Raw genomic sequence first — 20,433 nt, 5'->3', positions numbered from 1 at the left:
AATACAGCTTGCGTGCTGATTTTTCTAAACGCTACGCAGGATTTTTATCCACAAAATGATCAGCAAAATGCAGAAATTGTTACTACTTTATTTGAGTTAATACTTTATTTCACTTGCTGCCGGGAACTATGAATTAAATTTTTTAAGGCCCTAAAACAAAAAAGAGGCAAGTGGTTGTTGTCAAGCATTTTGTGATGAAGATATAGAATTGCATAAGCACAAAAAACTCAAAATCTATAAAATGCGCTCAAAAGTGCTTTTAAATATTTTTTGCATCTAATTTCATCTAACTGATGTAATCTATCTCTCTGCCCTGGCTCAATCGCGCGACTTTGTTTTTCTTTTTTTTGTAATAACTGTAAACAATATAGCTAAAAAAAATTTTGATAGACATTCAATGTGGACATTTTCATGCTGGTTTCATCAGTTAAACAACCTCTAAAGCAGTATAACTAAACAACCACTTAATTTGAGCTCTCAAATTTGTAAAACTTCTGAATGTCATTAAAGGATTTCAAACAAATTTTTAAACGCACAATTTCATACCCTTCTAATTCTCTTGTGCAGTTATAAAATAAATGAAAGTCCCCGTCGGGCCTCTTAATCATCAACCGGGCGCAAACGACCTTGTGCCAATCGTCAGTTCAATCGGATAAAATATAACTCTGTTCGAAACAACTAATTTTGATAGTGAGTACTCTTCGTAATGTTTTGCTGTGATCACACTGAGTAAAGTAGTTGCTTGCCAATAAGTACACATGTTAGAGCAAAATCTTAGTCGTCCGGAGCACATAGTGCCATGGCACGAGGGCGCTTACTCCCGAGAGCTGATCACGAGATCCGAAGCGACTAAGAATCTGTTCTAACGTATTTAGAGAACCCTAGTGTACAAAAAGGTTGAATTTTATTCGAAATTGAAGTTAAAAGTAGAATTTTGCATCATTTGATTGTGAAAGTTTTCCGCTTAAAACATGCATGAAATAAATCAAATAAATAACTAAGGCTAATTTTAGCTTCCAGCTTTTTGAGCCAGACTTTTTCTTACAATGGCTATTCTACGTAAATTGTTGAACAAATGTTTCAGTGGCCAAAAGAATTTTTTACCCTGACGCCTTGATACCTGTCCATGAGTTCATGGTACAAAACCCGAGAAAATGCGATTCAAGTTTTGACTTTTTTAGAGAACAGGAGAATAAAAATACAATACATCCTATGCCACTATTCGAAAGTAGCAAATAGTGTGTCTGGACAAAACAGTCCCAGACAAAACAGTCCAATAAAACAGTCCCAAATTGTAAAACTGTCCCAGACAAAATATCCCAATAACAGCACACAAAATGGTCTCAGGCAAAACAGTCCCGAGTAAATATTGAAACAATTGTAAATATAATAAACTACAAAAAATTCACAAACATAATCTATGAGTTAATTTTTTGTTTTTAAATGATATGAGTGAGAATTAAATCAAAAACTTGTTTCAAAATACATAATTTGGCTAAAACTAAGTAGCAATCAGTTTAATGTTTGTTCAGTTAAGTACAATCATGTGAATAAGTGTTTTCTTTGTTAATTTAAGTGCATGTTAAATTCTATGGTTAGTCGGGACTATTTTGTCTGGGACTCTTTTGTCTGCTTTCTTTGGACTTTTGGTCTGGAAAGGTTTTTTTTTCTGGGAATGTTTTTCTATTTGACTCTTTTCTATTTACCAAATGACTCAAAATTTAATTGCTAACTTGTGCTGCCTTCAGCTTTTAGCACCTGAGAGTTTTTCTACTCTGTTCTCAAATTATTTGTTGTGAAAGGCGGCGTATAATATTAGGGATTTTTTTTTCTTTTGTGCCCCAAGAACGTTTGCCAGCCCAGTGACCGAGCACGTGCCATTAAATAGTAAATAATATCTTATTAAAGTTGGAACATGAGTTTAAGGAGAAGGGGTGTTAATAATATGCACTCACTAAGCTGGGGCACAAACGAAAAGATTCAAAATTTTATAACAACTTCCTGTCACGTATTGCTTAGAATTCTATCTAGTCTCAATTCCACTTACGCTCTTCAACTCTGCTTGGTGAATTCAATTGGAATATTGAAAAATATTGGCAGTATGAATTGGTGCACAGGCCTCTGATATAAAGAAATATTTTAGAAGGTGGCAACGCCATTGGAGAACCCTTAAGGCAATGTGCAATGTTCCTAGAGTTTTGAAGAACCATTAATTGTTTTGAATGGTCCCACAAACCACTTTTTAAGAGACCGTCTTATAGGTGACGTCAGGATGGTACTATGAATGATATTGTTAGACTACATATGATCTCTCTTATATGAGGAGTCATTTTAGCAGTTCATGTGTAAGTAGGTGCCTCGTTGTCTCTTCCTGAAAACAGAAGTCAGACTTTACCAAACGGAAACTCTTCACAATGTTTTTTACAGTTTAACAGATAAGAACGAAACATCTGATAGTTTAATTTGGCTTTGACCATTGTTATAAAGCACTGTGTAACTGATCGTAGAATTAGAACTTAATTACTTCAATATTTTTTATGATGGAGAACACATATTTTGGACGTCTTTTCGTTAGAGTGCAGACACGCCTGGGTCGAGTGATAATTGCACGAAGGAAGAATGCAGTCAACTTTGTTGCAATCATTTTAGCAATCGTTGTTGTCTTATATTTACTTCTGTGGATCGGTTCGTTAGTGTTGCTTCAGATTTCTACTTTTCAGCAAGCGTAAAAAAGCCGTAAATCTCATTTGTCTTGTTTGTTTTCAATATTTTGTCATTTCGGAAGGTCAGATGACCAGTTTCCAGGCTAATTCACATTAAACATCCCCTCTCTCTGGCATGAATTCACAATCTCCATTATGATTCGTTTACGGTAATTGGGGCCAAACCCCACTAGGGGAGCGGGGGGGGGGGGGGGTCAGCCCAAAATAGCTGCAGGGTGCTGAATTTAAAAGCTATGAAAGTACTCTAATCTTTTTCATATTTCTCTGCTTCAAGGCGATGACAAGTTTTTTTAAAATATCCAATGGGCGGGAACCCAAGTTTTGCCCTAAAACTTACTTAGCTAATAATCTATCATGACTCTTTAGATGTTTGTTATATTAGATCTTAGGTAATTAATAACAAAACTCACACAATAATGATTTCGGCTATTTCAAACAACTTTCAGCAGAAAATATAGTTACAAAGGATGGTTTCCTTTGTACCATCCTCCGTACCTAATTGTAAGTCGAATTCAGTACTGAGTCAGAGTCTAATTCAGGTCACATTTTGAACTGAATTTGTTTGATTCAGAGCTATTTCAGTGATTCATTCTGAATTATCTTCTGAGTCAGAAGAATACAGAACATTTTCTCTGAATTTTGATCTGATTCAGATGAATTCAGAAATCACTTCAAAGTTGGTTCTGAAATCTTCTGTTTCAGTACTAAATCATGAAATTTCTCTGAAATTGTTCTGAGTCAGTACTGATTGACACTGAACCTTAAGTACATCTGAATAAATTTTGACCTTTTCTGGTTAAACCAATGCAATGTCAATTGAATTGCTGCAAAAAAATTGCGCTTGACATGCTATTTATTATCAGCAACAATTATGAATCATATTTTTCGCATCGACTGAAAATTAGCACACTTGCCTAGTGATGATAAACTGTTTTTCAGGAATTTGATTTTTTGTGAGAAATTATTCATCCATAAAGGCATAAAATACCGTTCACATTTTGATCGACATACTTGAGCATGTCTTTATATTACTTTTGTTTGTCACAAGACATAGGTTATACGTTTTACAGTTAACAAGTTCTGCAATTTACATTTTTTTTATTTAGTTTCGTGGTAGATTGATACCCAAGATTATATTGCGCAGATAAAAACTGTACTGAACTACTACATATTTTTATGAGATACTAGTAATTTCAGTACACCCTAGATGACTGCAATTCTCGTAAATCCAGAATTTGAAAATGTTTTGAACGTTTGTGTTACTATTGTGTTCGTTTATCTCACAGGTATTGTCTGGTAGCTAACTCTTAATTCCTTCATTGCACAATGGCAATACTGCAGTTTGTCGTAACAAAAAGTTAGTCGAGTGGATTCACGTTTCTTTATTGTTCTTTTCATGTTTTTTTAATCGAAGCAGCTTTTAATATGGCGCAGTCACGTATGAATTGCTCTTCAATTGGTATATCGCTATTTTGGGCCGAAGGGCTCCAGCTAAAAGTATAGTGACACGAATGAATATAAACATTAAAATTGGCAAAAAATGCAAAAATTGGCGAAAATTGGCAAAAGAACCGCGACCAAGTAACGCAAAATGAACCTACTGGCGGAGTCACAATACAAAACAGCACTGGTGATGAAACAACAGCAAAGAACTGTCAGAACAACAAGACTGGTAAAATAGTTGCAAAGCAGTTGAAAGTACATAAATTTATATCAAAATTATCCGTTGGGAGGAAGCAGACACAAAACAACTTCCCCCAAAACACCCTCAAACAATTGTCACAAATGCACAACCGACGCACTTGAGAAAAATTAAAAGACACGATTGTTAGAAGGTTGAGAGAGAACAACCTGATGTAAATTGTGCATAAGATAAACTTGACACAGCTTGACAAGAAGCTCTACTTGTTCAACGTATACTCGGCTAGAGAAATGAAGCCTTGAGGAACAAGAAAGAACGTAAGAACGGGTTATAAGAGATGCCCAAGTTCGAGAGCTTAAGACCAGTTGGTGTAATTGGGTAGCACACTAGGCTTGCAAGTAAGAGATGCTGGTTCGAATCCAGTACTGGTCCATTTTCACAGTAGTTGCACCTGAATAGACCCCCTAACAGGTTATGGGCCCAGACCCTAGTCTATGAGCTTAACCGCAAAAGAGAGACAAGATAGTTTGAAACTGTGAAAGAGAGGATGCGCAATTTAAGGGGGAGTGTTAGAAGGTTGAGAGAGAACAACCTGATGTAAATTGTGCATAAGATAAGCTTGACACAGCTTGACAAGAAGCTCTACTTGTTCAACGTATACTCGGCTAGAGAAATGAAGCCTTGAGGAACAAGAAAGAACGTAAGAACGGGTTATAAGAGATGCCCAAGTTCGAGAGCTTAGGACCAGTTGGTGTAATTGGGTAGCACACTAGGCTTGCAAGTAAGAGATGCTGGTTCGAATCCAGTACTGGTCCATTTTCACAGTAGTTGCACCTGAATAGACCCCCTAACAACGATCACTTAATTACTAAACGCAGATCTAAATTCATTTCCTAAATTGCCAATAAAAAAAAAGAACCGTACTCGATAAAAGCCACTCAAGAATCAGACAACAAGGAGCACTCTACAATTGACAACATCAAAAAGTAAGTTTTTGTAAAAAGCATTTCACGGGAAATCCAATCTACAAAACCAAATGGGCGGGACTACTCTCAGAAAACCGAAAACCGACGTAAACAATCCAGTATGCACTCGCAAAAGAGAGGCCAAGAAAATCAACAATAAACGATCAGCTCAAACTGCTCATTAAGCTCTTTGGAACAACAGCATATCGCTCATCAGCAACTAAATACGCAGAGAATCTTGAAAATAGCCAACTAAAATGTCCAGCCAACTAAAAAACTGTCTAAAATGCGGCAGCAAGATGACACAAGGACATCCAAATATTTGTCCAGCAAAACAATAAACATGCAGAAATTGCAAATATGCAGAAAAATAGGATGCTAAAGTTGCAAAAGCCATCCAAATCAAGCAATCAAAAATAATTCAAAGACATTTTGAATAAACTTACTGTCCAAAGGAAAAACAAAACGGGCTAGATATTGCTTCATTTTATGACTGATTAGCAATCCGGGTTGACCACCATAAAAGAAACTTACCAACCATAAAACGCCATATATGGATAAACTTACAAAACATAAAAAATGAGTCATATATTGCAGAGCGCAGTGTTTCTTTCATGCATTGCCATGAGGGCTAAAAATAATGCTCTTGAAAAACTTATCATCCATAAAACGGACCAGGAAACGGAAATTTGTATGGACCTTTATGGACCATATATGGTCCGTTTTATGGTAAGTTAGGTCAAGCCGGTGACAAAGTGATTGCAAAGCATGTTTTAAAACAGACCAGCATACTCCGGGTTTCGCGTTGGTTCTCCGGGTTTTGCGTTGATTCTCCGGGTTTCGCGTTGACTAATGAAGAAATCAATACATGATAATTATTTTTTGACACGCTCAGTTGTTGATCTTATGCTGGCCCCGTAGCAACGTTGATTGTTTTGACAATGAATGTATAGCTTGGAAAATTACTTAGTGCGATCGTCTTTTTTCTGATAGGTTTTCCAAGATTAAAGATTCAGACTCTTTCGATTTGGTCACTTATAATTTCTGCTGAACTAATTCCATTGTGATGCAATTCAAAATGTATATATTTTAGGAATTGCCTATACCTCCACGTGGTCAGTGCACCAGGATGGAGTTGGAAAAAAAGTAAACATGAGGTGAGAAACAGAAAAACAAAGAACCTATGATTTCTAAAACTTAAGAAATGATGTCAGATGCAGATCTCGCAATAAAGTAATTTCTATCAATCAATAAGCAGGCGCAGTCTTGTGAGTTAGCACATAAAGTTCCGAACCCACTCAACCACATCTTTGGAAAAATGTTTATTACAAATCTAATGCACAAAGGTTTTTTGCCAACAATTGAGCGTTGATATGAAATCATTCTAGTCTTTATTCCATATAAACAACAAAAGCAAAAACAATTTTAAAAATGGCCAGTGCCCCATTCCTAGAAATTTTTGGATTGTAAAAGACCGCGATTAGACCAAAACCAGTCTTATATTTGCTACTATATCACTAAAACATATGAGAATAGAAACAAGATAAGCCCATCATCTGAAATGAAAAAAAAACTCCGCGCGAAATTTAATTGATAAATTTTTGATAATTATTCAGTTATAAAAGCGGAAAATTATATGTAATCTTTTGAAGGCATCAGGTATTTTTGTTAACAGCTCATTAGATAGCGAACTAGGCTCGAAATTAACAAGTAAGACTACAAAAAGAACAAATGTTGAAAAAAAAGAATTCTTTAAAAAAATTACGAAAACAATTTTTTGCAGCCGTAAAAACCATGAGCTTTTCTCAAAATACAAATACAAATACATAATATTCATTAGTTGCTCCTCATTTTACCATGTATGGGACCTATTTTAGTTGAAACTTTGAATGAAAACATCTTTGCCTGCAATTGGGAGGAAGAATGCCAGCAAAAAACAGACCCAAAATACAATCCAAAAATTTTTTCCGTGCAAAAACCAACAAGGAGTTCAAAATTGGCATTGCTATCGCTGCACAACTGTTAAAAAACGTAATTGTTTCAAATGATTGTGGCCTTCGAAAAGTGATATTTTGGCCTTCGAAAATTTAATGATTTGAATTAGGAAAAGGCCAAAAAACTGTCAGTTCAGAACCTTTTTATAGGAGCCGGAGTTAAGAATAGCCTTCATTTGAGTAAATGAAGGTTTTTCAGGCATTATTTTTCAGCAATACTGGTAAGTTTGGACCAAGTAGGCTAAATATGCTTATTTGGTTCCATTTTGCTTGAAAAAAAAAGTAAGAATTGCTTAATTTTCAAAAAATTAGCAAAATTTTTCATTTTTGGCGAAATTGATCAAGGTTTTTACAAAATTTACGAAGATTTTGGACAAAACAACGGAAGTGAAGAAAAACAACGCTCAGAAAACAACGTTCGCTCGCCGGTCATTTGAGAGCAATTCGCCAAAGTTAGTTGGTTATGTTTACGAATTACGGATCAGTTTCATAGTGTCGATATTATACGCTAAGTAAGTTTTCAGCTAAGTAAAACAAATATAAAGTGTTCTGTTGTTTGCAAAAACAAGTAAGAACATTGAATATTTTTGTATGTCATGATCGCAGGTTGCAAAACTGCCTCTGATAGGACTCTATACAGCGATTTCCCATTCAAGTGGACACATTCAAGTGGAATCTCTGCCCAGGGGTCTAAAAGTTTTCTCACAGAAAGCATGAAATCTTTTTGGTAGTTTTTGATATTGATGGGACATTTCTCAATAAGCTAGAAAATTTTTGTTTTGTATTTGATGGTTTTCAAAATATGTAATGAGAAATTATAGAACTTGGGTTTTTTTGAGAAAATATTGCTATACTTTGTTTTCCAGGAAATTGGATGACTGTCAAAGCGAGTACAATTCCTATACAGTACACCCAAAAGGTAGTCTTCACGACGCACAATCACATGACCCGACAGTGAAGTGTCACAGAGATAGGATAAATCCCCCAGATGCCTGTACTTACTGGAAAGCCAAGCTAAAGAAGGAAGTCAATCTATGCACACAAAAGAGACACTACTTTTGCGTACAGGTTTATTGTTTATTATTTGATGATTTTGTGTGCCACCCTAATAGAGAAAACCAAACAAACAACGACACAAAAAATCTCAGAAGTTCTAGTTTTTTTTTCGATTTCCACGGTTTTATTTGGTCCTGAAAACCGAGTGCTTCCAGCACTGTCTGAGTTCTATCGGAAAAATTTGAGATCAAATTTTGTTCTTTACTTAGTTACGGACGCTCGGCAATGTCATAAAACATGCTTCGATTATTCCATTTGGCTTTTGAGAGCCTAGATATGTCAAAAAATCAAATATAAGCTCAATATGATAGCCTAAATTAACTACTGGACGCAAGACTGAACTAACCGTGAAAATATTGTGTATACCATTTTTTTTATTACCGTTCGTTCTTATTTCGTGATTTGTAAAAAAAACTTTTGTCTTTTCTGGATTGTACTGGTTTCTATATCGGAATTTAAGAAAACTCGCGAAATTTGCGAAATTGTACTCCAACTGCTCTGCAGACAGCAAAATGAGTCAGAAATTCAACCAATTGAGTTTTAACGGAGATCTTGGCATACATTTTCCCCCAAAATTACGAAGTGGTAACGCTGAATAGTAACACTTTTTTGCAACAAAAGGAAAAAAAACAACAATATATTGAGAAACAAAACTAGAATTCTGAAAAACGTTAATTCATATTCTTTTGAAAGAATTTTGTCGAAACTATGGATTTTTAAGCTCAGTCGAAATAGTTAAATTTTGTTCAATCATGAAAACAAAAAAAATGAGAGAAGAAAAGTATTCGTATATCGTGAAAAAAACACTACCTTTCTGTTAAATCGGTAAAACGTCATTTACACAAAAAAGATTTCATTTCATAGAGAACAAGGAGGCTCGGTAATGTGCGTACGCACATTATGTTCCGACCCCGCTCATCCAGACTCTTGGCTTAAATGGCTATCATATAACAAGGCAAATTTTTAAAAACATACATATCGTTCAATCAACCACAAATGAGATATCAAAGCCACCTAAGAGGGCCGATGGAACCTGTTGTTAAAACGACTAGTACAAAATACAATAAAAAAATCAAATAACAAACATTAATTACGACCAAAACTTTGTGTCTATCTTTAAAAAAATAACAACAAAATCAAACTCGCATCAGATAAAACCTAGAAAAAACAGAAAAATCTATACTTCATTAGAAAATGTTTTGCACCTGTCCTCAATGCGACTTGGTATCAAGACAATAAAAAAAGCAAAAGGTGGGAAGCTCAAGAAAAGGTTTCCATACTTAGCAACAAATGAATTCAAATTAATTATTATCATTAATTATTAACTGAAAACGCTGAAATGTTCATTTATATCTTCATAGAAAGCAAATGAGAGCTGTCATTATCCATTATACGTCATACCACTACAAAAAAGACAAATACCGGCAAAATGGAAAAGTTCCAAAAAACGACAATGAAGCTGTTAAAGCCACCAATCTGTCACTAAGAACATCAAAATCTTCGAATTGCACAAAATTTCAACGCCAATGGGACCTAGCACTATTGTTATAATTTACAACGAAAACAAGAATCCTTTAAAATGTGAACATTTTACGAAATCTCTCAGTACGAGTAGTAACAAAGCCACGAAACAAACGATTGAAACTGAAACCGTTATAAAGATCAAAATATAGCTCACTGTGAAGGCGTTCTTTCCTGTCTTTTTAGAGACTAAGCTGCAAAAAAGTTAACTTGAAAGTCATTAAAACAAATAGTGATAAAACGAAGTCTTTAAAAAGTTTCAATTATACGTCCCGGCAATCCAATTGAGACCTATAATTATCAAGTATACTTCGTCTAACATCAAGAAAAAAAAACAAACATGGGCAAATATAAAATAATCACTAACTTTTGCGAGAGAACTATGTCTCAGCCAAAAAGCATAAAATATTCCACAAAAACAAATAACATTTTCAGATACGCGTTTTCTCATCGCATGTGCATTGTCCCGAATTAGCCTGTCTTGCAATTGGATCGCTCAATAATTCCTTGCCAATATAGTAATTCGACAGGGAAACTAAATGATTTTATAAAACATTCAATTAAGCTCAAAATACAAAAAAAAATGAGAACTCGTAGCATCAAAACAAACCAACCATCAGTTAATTATAAAACCGTTTAAAACAAAATTACTTAACTCAGAGGAAAAAATTTCTTCTCTTCTTCTTTTTACTGAGACCGCGCCTGAAGTTTAGAAAAATCAGATAAATTAGTTGAAAAGTTCAGAAACTCACCGACGTTTTCCTAAAACAAATGAATTCACAGTTCTGAGAGACATTAGATAACAACTGAAAAAATATTTACGTTCATTTTTACTTATTAAAAAACGAATTCGATCTTCGATCGGGGAGATTGAGTCATTGAACATAAATACCATGAGCATAACGCTGAAATTATGGGCCTCTATCATTGAGTCTTTTTGTTGTAAATAGGATCTGTCATTAATTGTGTCCTGGTTTGATATTCTTTTCGGTAATTTACATAAAAAACAATGAATGCGATTAATTTTCTTAAAAAGGCAGCGCCCCATTAAAATCTAAATATTTTCTAACCGTAAGGATCCATGGTGAGATCAAGATCAGCCATGATATTGCTGCGAGGCTAAAAAAACACTCAATTGTTCAAATGGTTGCGGAATAGATCAACCTTCAAAAAACAATTTTTCAGTTTATTAGGAAAAAGTCATGAATTTTGTATATTTATCGAGTTTAAAAATGCCAAAAACTCGCAATATTATAATTACAGAAAACTCTTAGGGCCAGCGGGTGTAAAACTGGCTCTTTTCGAGCTTAGAAAGAGTACGAGTAGAATTTCAAGAAGTACACTTTCAGCAAATTTGAAGAAATTTTGCTAAAAAAGCGTATTTTGACGAAAAAAGTCTGAACATTCAAAGTTTAGCATTAGTTCTAGTCAAAAACACGAATCGATCATTTCGGCAACCCTACCCGGTCTTAGAAATAAAATAAATTACACTACCGTTATTCTATTCAACATATTTTACCAAAAATTAACGAAAAATCGGGAAAAAAACGGAAAATGTGAATTAAAGCAGGGTAATATCGTCTGCTATTCACAAAACTTTAAACCTCGGCAACTCCCTTAAAAAATCGAAAGAAATCATTTTAATTCCATATTCGACGCTTGACGGGCTTTCTAATGATACCACTCACAACTCTCTATGATGTTTATATCGATCGGCCAAAGTTGTCGGAACAAAAAAAAACATTTGGTATATAGTTCCTCCCCCCCTAAAGTGGGTGGGAACAATTAGATGCTCTTTCCTTACAATTTATAGTTGGCCTTGACTACTTTTAAGAAATAAATTAGAATAGAATTACAAACTCAATGATTAATATCATCAGGATAAACTGTCACGATGATTAGGTATACAACCGTTTACAAAGAAGAAAATGGATAATTATATATCAGACATTCAATGAATCAATCGACGGTACCTGAAGAATGATTCAAAGGAAAATCTGAGACATCCTCATGACCAATTTTGTTTTTCGGTGATTTCTAACATCCCCATTTTTAATTGCACTTGAACGAAGTTCATAACAATTATTGTAAACGTGTGTGTCTTTTTTTATGCAAAACTTTTGCTTGACGGTTATGACTTGTCGAGTGACTTTTACGCCCTTGACTTTTTGCGTTTCGCGTAAACTAAAATTTTCTCTCAGTCACAATTTCAAGCAGCTGAACTCAATTGGCGGCAATTTAATACTAAAAGTCCAATGGAAAGAATGTGGTTATTTGAAGCTCACTATTGAGCTTCTTAGTCCAATTTAGGCTCACCCTCCCTCCCCTCGACTGAAGCAGGCTGCAATTGATTAGAGCTCCCACTCGAGAGCAATTCTTCCGACGTTTAGTCGGTTATGTTTTGCACTGTTTTTTTTAAATATTGTTGGCTTTGCTTTTTAGCGAAAAAATTGATTTTGTTTAAGAAAATATAAAACTGACTGGCCTTAAGAATACAAGGAAAAGTCTGCCACTTGATAACGACAGTCAGCGTAAAAATTGATCCGGATTAAGAATACAAATAACGAGAATGTACTTTTTTAAAATTGTTTAAAATTTAGTCAGAGATTTTTTTTTATGAAATATTGAGGCTAACATGACCTCCAAATTAAACGGAGTAAGCCTTATAAGAACACCAATTACCATATAAGGTGACAGACTACATTAACTTGTTCGAAAAATATTTCATGACACATGTTCTGTTAGTTATTCCAGTTTTTGATGACTTTGTGTTCGTATAGTTGATTTTTTTGCAATTGACCACTCGTTTGGCAATTCATTGAGAAATTACATTTAATTCCATTCAATTGTAAAAGCAAACAGGGAATATCAGATGATAACCACGCAATATGTGATTGCTGTTGACTGGAGAATGGGGGGAAACGTTGAGACCACTGAGATGCTGATTTGTCGTTCTCGTTGACTGTAGCCACCAAAAAATCAAAAATAACATTGTCGTCGGTGTGTTTTAACTTTTTAAAAAGGAGTTTCACAGAAAAAGATGCATTTTTTTTGTGTAATTTTGACTCCAGTTTTGCAAATGAGGTAGATCTGTCATTTAAAAAATTATATCGGTTAAAAGTTCTTTCACTGATTGTGAAATGTATTGATGTAACTCGGCAACGAAAATGAACATTGAGGAATAGAAATCTGGATGTGTCGTACTAAGTTGTTTTTGAAAAGCTACTGTACTTAACAGTTAGTAGAATTGCAATTGGGTGGTTAGAGAAAAATGCCGTTCGAAAACGTCCCGGGTCGAGGTGCCATCGCCCTTCAACAGAAATATATGTAAGAAAAGCGGTGAATGTGGTGAAATAAATAAACCAGTCGTTGAAAAAATTATTGCATGGTAGTGGTAAAATTACATAGTTTCACCACTGAATTTAGCGGTGAAATTACATAAATTCACCGCTCTAAAAAAAGTGTCCCAATTATGTAAGATAAGAGGTGAATGCAGATAAGAGGTAAATTACAAAAATTAACCTTAATAAGTGTCAAAAAATATAAGATTATGGGGGCAGTTTTAGAGGGGAGGGGGGTTAAACGAGGTATGATAAGGGGGCATTGGGAGAGTAAGGGAGGAAATGTTAGATTTGACCCTCCTAAAATTACTCCCCGATCTTACATTTTTTGACACTTTTTTCTATACGGTGAATTTATGTAATTTCACCACTGGAGTAAACGGTGAACTTAAAACACTGGCCACATTTCATCGCTAAAATATGTATTTTCACCGCTAAAAATTGCAGAGCTTACAAAAATTCAACAAAATTCAACGATTTCAAAAGAAAAGCCCTAGAAGTTAGTGAGAAGTGGTGCAGTGGAAAAAAAAAGCGGTGAGATTACTTAATTTCACTGCATTTCACCGCAAAATTATGTACGAAATTTGCGGCGAAAAAAAAACAACCTTTCACCACTTACCTTACAAATTTTTCCGATTTGTCCTCGACCCAATGTGTTGAAGGGAAAATAAGAAACGTTAGTTTTCAATCGTTCATAAAATATCAATGGCATTCCTGTATTGTTTAATCAGTAAACGTGTGCCGTTTATCCTTGCTAAGTTACATCGGATAACAAATTTTTAAGGAAGAAGTTTCCCAGTCAAGTCCTTAAAAGAGTTCTCATCAATCAATGTCTAAAGTGTTTAATCTACTCTTTCAACTAATATACAATAGAATGAAAAAAATTGCCAATCGTATCATTTCTTTTTCTCGTAACATTTTCTTATTACTAAGCACCTGTTTTGATCGCCTTTTTGCTGCAAAACAGCATTTGCTTCAATAGTTTTGTTGATTTTTTGCAGCAAATGCAACTCACAAAAACTGTGTGACTGAAATGAAGGTCTGAATAATTTGGAAGTTGTAGGGTCGAAAAAATTTTGAATGCAAAACTGTGTAGCCCTTCTCCAAAAAAAACTTTTAAATCATTTTGTTGCTGAGATGAAATCAGTCTTCGAAATGAAGGACAGAATTTCTTTGTGACATCCCAACTCAAATAAACAAGGGTACAAACCAATTTTAAATTCAACAAACTATTTTATACTCAAGATTTTAAATTTGTTTAATCTGGACGAAAATCGTTCAAGTGGATTATAATAGACCACTAATCCGTTTATATCAACTTATTTCCGGGGTTACTGGCATTTGTGATTTACTCTGTTATTATAAAAAGTTTTAAAATTTATTAAAACAAGTAAACGAATTTTGCCTCATCTCTATAAAATAACCTATATGAAATCAACTTTTATCTACAAGTTCGAGGTAGGGTTACAGAACTGTAAATTTTTTAAGGTTCCTAGAAAGAAAGACGGGACAACATTCTACGCATCCGACAGCATCACATTTGACTGCTCTTATGCACGAAAGAGGTGTCTACTTGCAGACTATGGTGTCATTGACAATAGCACAGGCAGATTGGAGTTCTTGAGGCATTCCATGAACTGTTTCCTTGTTCACGACTTATGAACACTTTCAACTTCATAATCTGCCGAATCGCACTTGAGTAAACCGGTTAAAAAGATCAAAAATCTTTTTAATCGGCGTAGTTAGGAATCAACCGTATTTTAGTTGACAAACGTTTCAACCGTTTTTTAGTACCAGTCAAAACGAGCTAATTCTTATGTTCATTTTAAACAAAACTTCTACTAAGTTCTGTGTAATAATTTCTCATGGTCCCAAACTTGATGCTAATTAGTTGCATTTTTAAAACGTTACTTTGGCAAGGATTAATCGCTATTTTGACGGGCCTCATTTTTGGCAGGAATTGGGCCCCCGATTTTGATAAGAATTTGTTGTCAAATTTCCAGGCAGTTTATTATTTTTCTATCCCTAGTTTTTGTATTAAAGGATGTTTTGACACCACGGAGTTTGCGCAGTTGCTGAAGTATTGACGAGAAACCATTTTAGAATGATTTATTGTATCAACCTCGCATTCAGCAAACTCTAAACTTTGAACATTTTATTTCCAGAGATCATAACTAATGTTAGTTTTGGTAAATTTAGAGAAATTTCTAAAGGTTTAAGGAGACTCAGAAACAGTTCTTCTCAGAATTGAGGCAGCAGCATTGGATGAAAAACTGACCAGTTTATACAACAAACGAGTGTCCGATTTTGCCTTCATAAAATGCACAGTTCAAGATTACACCAAGTTAGTGATTAATATGACGTAATGAAGCAAAATCTTTAGAAAATTCGAAAGCTGAAATAAAAGAGTTTTATCAAAAAAATCTATTATTATTATTATATAATTCAGGCAAGAATAGAAGATGTCCCTAATTTTAAGATCAATTTAGGGGCTTTGCAATAGAATTCAGTCCTGTGATTCAGAAAAAAGGAATGACAGACTTTCCAGCAGAAAGGTGGAAAACTGTTTTTACTGCCACTTATCGTGCGAAATTAATCTAGTGACATTTACTTTCAAAATTAGAAGTTAACTATTTACTATCTTCTAGAAAATGTTCAATGAGAACATAAACGTTTCTTTTGCTCAATAAAAAGTAATTTTGCAGAAACATTTTTAAAGTCGTGGTAAGGTTAAGGTCGATCTCATAATTTTGTTAATTATTCTTCGAGCCCCGCTGCACACGCGTTTTATCCCAACAGCCAACAACAATGCACGTTATGATTACAAATTTATTCTTCATCACATAGAAAAGCGGAATAAACATCACACATTGCTTATTTGTTTTAGTAATATCCAACACGGATCAGCACACTTTTCAAGTAACAAATCATCAGCAAAAATCGAAACTGGGAAAGCACTTAAAAATTTCACAGGAGAGCAGTTGATTCAGTTTATACACAGACCAGTTCCAGCTGTGAGTGGATTGAACAAAGACAAGAAGAAGCCCAGTGTCAGTTTGATATTTGTAGACTCATTATCACGCACAGGGGCCTACCAGTAAGTCCAAAAATAACATGCTCAACGCATTCTAAAACTTTCTTTGGTTATTTCACACCATCGTTTTTTTTTGTTAAAAAGTCCGTTGAAAAATGACTGCAAAAAATCCAAAGTTTTAGCGAAATCGCACGGAATCTGAGTGTCGATTTTTGTTTGTGGAAGTCACACATACAGTCCTGAGATTAATCGAGAAATTCAAGCCAGTCTGCCCAATTTTGGCATATCTGACCATTTTGTCAAGTGGTTGTACAGGGATTAAAACAGTAAAAAAATTTGTAATATAAGATTGTGTGGTAAGACACGAGGAAACCAGAAACTCTTAGAGCATAGAGAATTTTGCCAGAGAAAAACGTGCTCAACTGAAGATGCCCGTAAAAGTTGACCCGGTCTAGAAAAACTGCGTGACCTCGTGATGTGCACAATGGTATGTCAGTCGATTTAATTTAGAGAAAAAGTGCCCACTGTGATCTCGATTTAAATAATTGTTCGATCGACCAATTATTTAAATCGAGATTGCGGCGGGCGTACAGTTTTTCTATGTTTACATAAAATTTAACGGATCATTTCTGAGCTCAAATTTCTGATAAAATTCAAATTTTCTGCTAACATTTACCTTTTCTATGTGGACAAGCTTTAATGTTTTACAGATGAAAATGACTGACCACGCCTTTAAGATGAATTACTAATAGTTGTTGCGCTCATTATTAGCACGGTAGCTAATTTGTAGAGAAATTGACTGTTCTTTCATACCAGGTCCTTTCCTAAAACGATTGAATTGTTGCGTCGACTGAACGTACAATCACGTGACCAGAGGGTGCTGGACTTCCGTCTGATGCACGCAGTGTTCCCCGGCACATACTGGAACCTGGAGAACCTCTGGATGGGGGAGCAAGCTGCGGGCTCTATCTACAACGAGTTCTACTACTTCGAGAGCAGAGCGCTGTCAGAGCCTTTCCAAAGAATGGGATACCAAACAGGTCGGTAAAAATGTTGCAAGTCTCATTTGCAGTAGTGTCCATTTAAATTTCAAAAATAACTTTTACACATGAAAGTGTGTATATATATATATATATGTGTGTGTGTGTGTGTGTGTGTGTGTGTGTGTGTGTGTGTGTGTATGTGTGTGTGTGTGTGTGTGTGTGTGTGTTTGTTTGTTTGTGTGTGTGTGTGTGTGTGTGTGTGTATGTGTGTGTGTGTTTGTTTGTGTGTGTGTGTGTGTGTGTGTGTTTGTTTGTGTGTGTGTGTGTGTGTGTGTGTGTGTGTGTGTGTGTGTGTGTGTGTGTGTGTGTGTGTGTGTGTGTGTGTGTGTGTGTGTGTGTGTGTGTGTGTGTGTGTGTGTGTGTGTGTGTGTGTGTGTGTGTGTGTGTGTGTGTGTGTGTGTGTGTGTGTGTGTGTGTGTGTGTGTGTGTGTGTGTGTGTGTGTGTGTGTGTGTGTGTGTGTGTGTGTGTGTGTGTGTGTGTGTGTGTGTGTGTGTGTGTGTGTGTGTGTGTGTGTGTGTGTGTGTGTGTGAATCTTTTCATAACACGAAGTCATAGTATTAAATATCTGAACATTATGTTTTAAGATAAATTGATGTTATTAATAGCCGCCGTCAGCCTCTCAACGGCTATTATTTAGGTGCTCTCTTTTTTTCTAAAATTCAAAAAATTTGAATTGTATTGGGGCGCTGTCTTTTTTTTAAGATCTGTTCACACATTTTAATGATTTCTGAATTCTAATTGGAGTAGTGATTTTGGTCACGCCAAAACATGAAGTGGAGCAAAAAGCTAGTGGTTTTGCGGCGGGAAATTTTTCGCTCTAAATTTAAAGTAGAGTGAGAAAACGGTGTCTGAACAAAAATTCGCTTTCTCGCTAGTGGTTTTTTGTTCACATGCGGCAATTTCACTTTGATTTTTATTGTTTCTTCGATTCTTGGGATCGGATTGTTTTCTAAACGGTCTTTCCCATCCCTTTATAGTTCATTTTAGGCCTAGTTTTTTGCTTGAACTAAATTTCCATTTCCTGTTAGTGGTTTTTGGTTCACATGCGGAATTCTGACACTGATTTTAAAAAAAAAATTTTGTGATCTAATTTTTTTGGAACCTTTTTTCCCATTTCACTCAAAGTCCGTTCTCGGTCGTTTTCGCTTAGGCAATGAAACTTTTTTCAATTGTACGTTAGGACTTGTCCTGCTATGTTTCTTAAATTTGCTTAATTTTTCAATCTAATTTCTTGTTTTTACATAAGTCACAATTTTCACGCTTGTTTTCTGACTTACTCTCTCACTGTTTCCATTGAATGAAGTTTAATTTCTTCCACGCAATTAATTACGAAATGTGGTGAAAACTGTCAATGTCAAAAGAGCATAATCAAAAGGAATGGGACAAACCGACAAAACCCTGTCATTAAGTCATAGTGCATTAGGTTATCAAAATTCATTAGAGCGCTAGGTTATCAAAATTCATTAGAGCGCTTGCTAGCTGAAATCAGTATTAAGCTCAACAGATTTCAATTTAGAAGCTGAATTAAGCATAGTTTACGAATATTACTGAAACTGCAGCCCAAATTGGAACATTTTTTGCCGGCTATCTTTTCTTTTTCCGTTTCAATCCTAATGTGCATCAAGCGCGTCAACGGCGGCTTTTTCCGGCAATTTGCCGGCTATGTTTTCAGATTGCATTTTTTCAGATCTTACGAGGGTGGGGCACTAAATTAAGTTGATTTGTTTTATTGCAATGGTTCTGAATTTTAGCCTACATCCACGACACATGTTACCACTGGCCCTGGAGGACGAACGACCACTCCTCGTCCGATAAGAGGAGACTAAACATGTACTTCGAGGAGTTCCAGAAGTCTTCCTTCACCACCACTGGCATCACCCTGGCAGCCTGTGAGATACTGGCCAGATCCACTGGAGAGTACAAGGCATACACGTCCAAGGATGTTTGTCTCAATGGTGACTACGAGGTGACGATCACTAGGAAATACCCTGTGTATAAAAATAAAAAAGATACTGTATTGAAAAATAGAAACAGTCTTTTGTATTCATTTTTCACCCCTATAAGGCCCAAAGACATTAAACTATTATTGTTGGCATCGAAATGAGAAACTTGGTATTTTACCACAAGTTTTCCCAATGATCTTGTCAATAAACGTGACTACAATAAATTTGAAGCTATCGGCTATCATAAAAAGACTCACAGCCTCAAAACATTTATACGACTCGCTGACGTACAACTATGCCGACGCATAACTGTGCCGATTATAAGAGTTCCGAAAACTTGTTCAAATTTTCAATCGATTTATTCTCGTTAAAGTGGCGAGATGATGGATTTCAATATATTACCAGTTAGACTACAAGCAAAAAACAAGCAATGGAATAATTAATTATACTGTAATTATGGCGGGCCATGGCCATGCCTCAGCGGCTCATGGGTCTTGGTGGAACTATCGCAACCGAACATGAGATCAATTTACCCAAGCAAATATTGTTCGCATTATTTAGCAAACAATTTGGGGTAATTAAACGCAATTCACTGTTTTCGGCTCTTTTCTTGACCAGGTCAAGCTTTGGCACTTTTTGACGTCGACTTTTTTATTGAACCGGAAAATGATAATTGCGGATTATAGCCCTTCCTCCGTGCCATTGATTTCTTTTAGAGCCTTACTCCTAACCACTTTCTAAGAATTCGATCCCCCCAATCACTTGTCTTACCGCTCCACTTACTCCCTGCCCTAACAGCCCCAGCTGGGTACTAGCGAAGCCAACCGCTCTCCGGTCGTTTGAGAGCAGTTCACCCTACGTTAGTCAGTTAAATTTAACTGCTCTTGAACGAAGTTCATAGCAATCATTGTAAACGTGTTTGTCTTTTTTATGCAATTTTTTGCAGGTAGACGAGTGGTCAGTGCGATTAGTTAGGAATCGTGAGGTCAGTGGTTCGAATCCCGGCGGGGTTAAATGTTTTTCTACGGCCCGCCTGTCGTTCGAGAGCAATTGTTCCGACATTATGTTAATTAATTGGAATCTGACATTTCGGAACCTTCAAAGTCATTTTCAGTTTCGGCAATCCTAAACGTCAGAATAATATTACGTCGGCATGGTTTCGCATTATCA

At 35.5% G+C, this 20,433-nt stretch overlaps 1 protein-coding gene across 1 annotated transcript in view; it reads left to right on the top strand.

Annotated features, from left to right (window-relative positions):
• Window positions 1–3,975: 3,975 nt before the first annotated feature.
• The window catches only part of LOC142357742 (uncharacterized), a gene marked incomplete at its 3' end in the record, with an annotated part of 30,984 nt that continues 14,526 nt past the window's right edge, over window positions 3,976–20,433 (top strand). Inside the window, exons 1-8 of the mRNA XM_075409286.1 lie at window positions 3,976–4,080; window positions 6,424–6,487; window positions 8,191–8,392; window positions 14,731–14,867; window positions 15,488–15,586; window positions 16,130–16,339; window positions 17,093–17,316; window positions 19,072–19,286. Of these exons, the coding sequence (XP_075265401.1) occupies window positions 4,050–4,080; window positions 6,424–6,487; window positions 8,191–8,392; window positions 14,731–14,867; window positions 15,488–15,586; window positions 16,130–16,339; window positions 17,093–17,316; window positions 19,072–19,286 (1,182 nt within the window). The remainder of the gene's footprint in view (window positions 4,081–6,423; window positions 6,488–8,190; window positions 8,393–14,730; window positions 14,868–15,487; window positions 15,587–16,129; window positions 16,340–17,092; window positions 17,317–19,071; window positions 19,287–20,433) is intronic.

Source organism: Convolutriloba macropyga, unplaced genomic scaffold (genome assembly GCF_964194025.1).
Source record: "Convolutriloba macropyga unplaced genomic scaffold, txConMacr16.3 SCAFFOLD_1999, whole genome shotgun sequence".
NCBI lineage: Eukaryota > Metazoa > Xenacoelomorpha > Acoela > Convolutidae > Convolutriloba > Convolutriloba macropyga.
The sequence above is the reverse complement of the archived record's forward strand: the minus strand, read 5'-3'. Positions and strand labels throughout refer to the sequence as shown.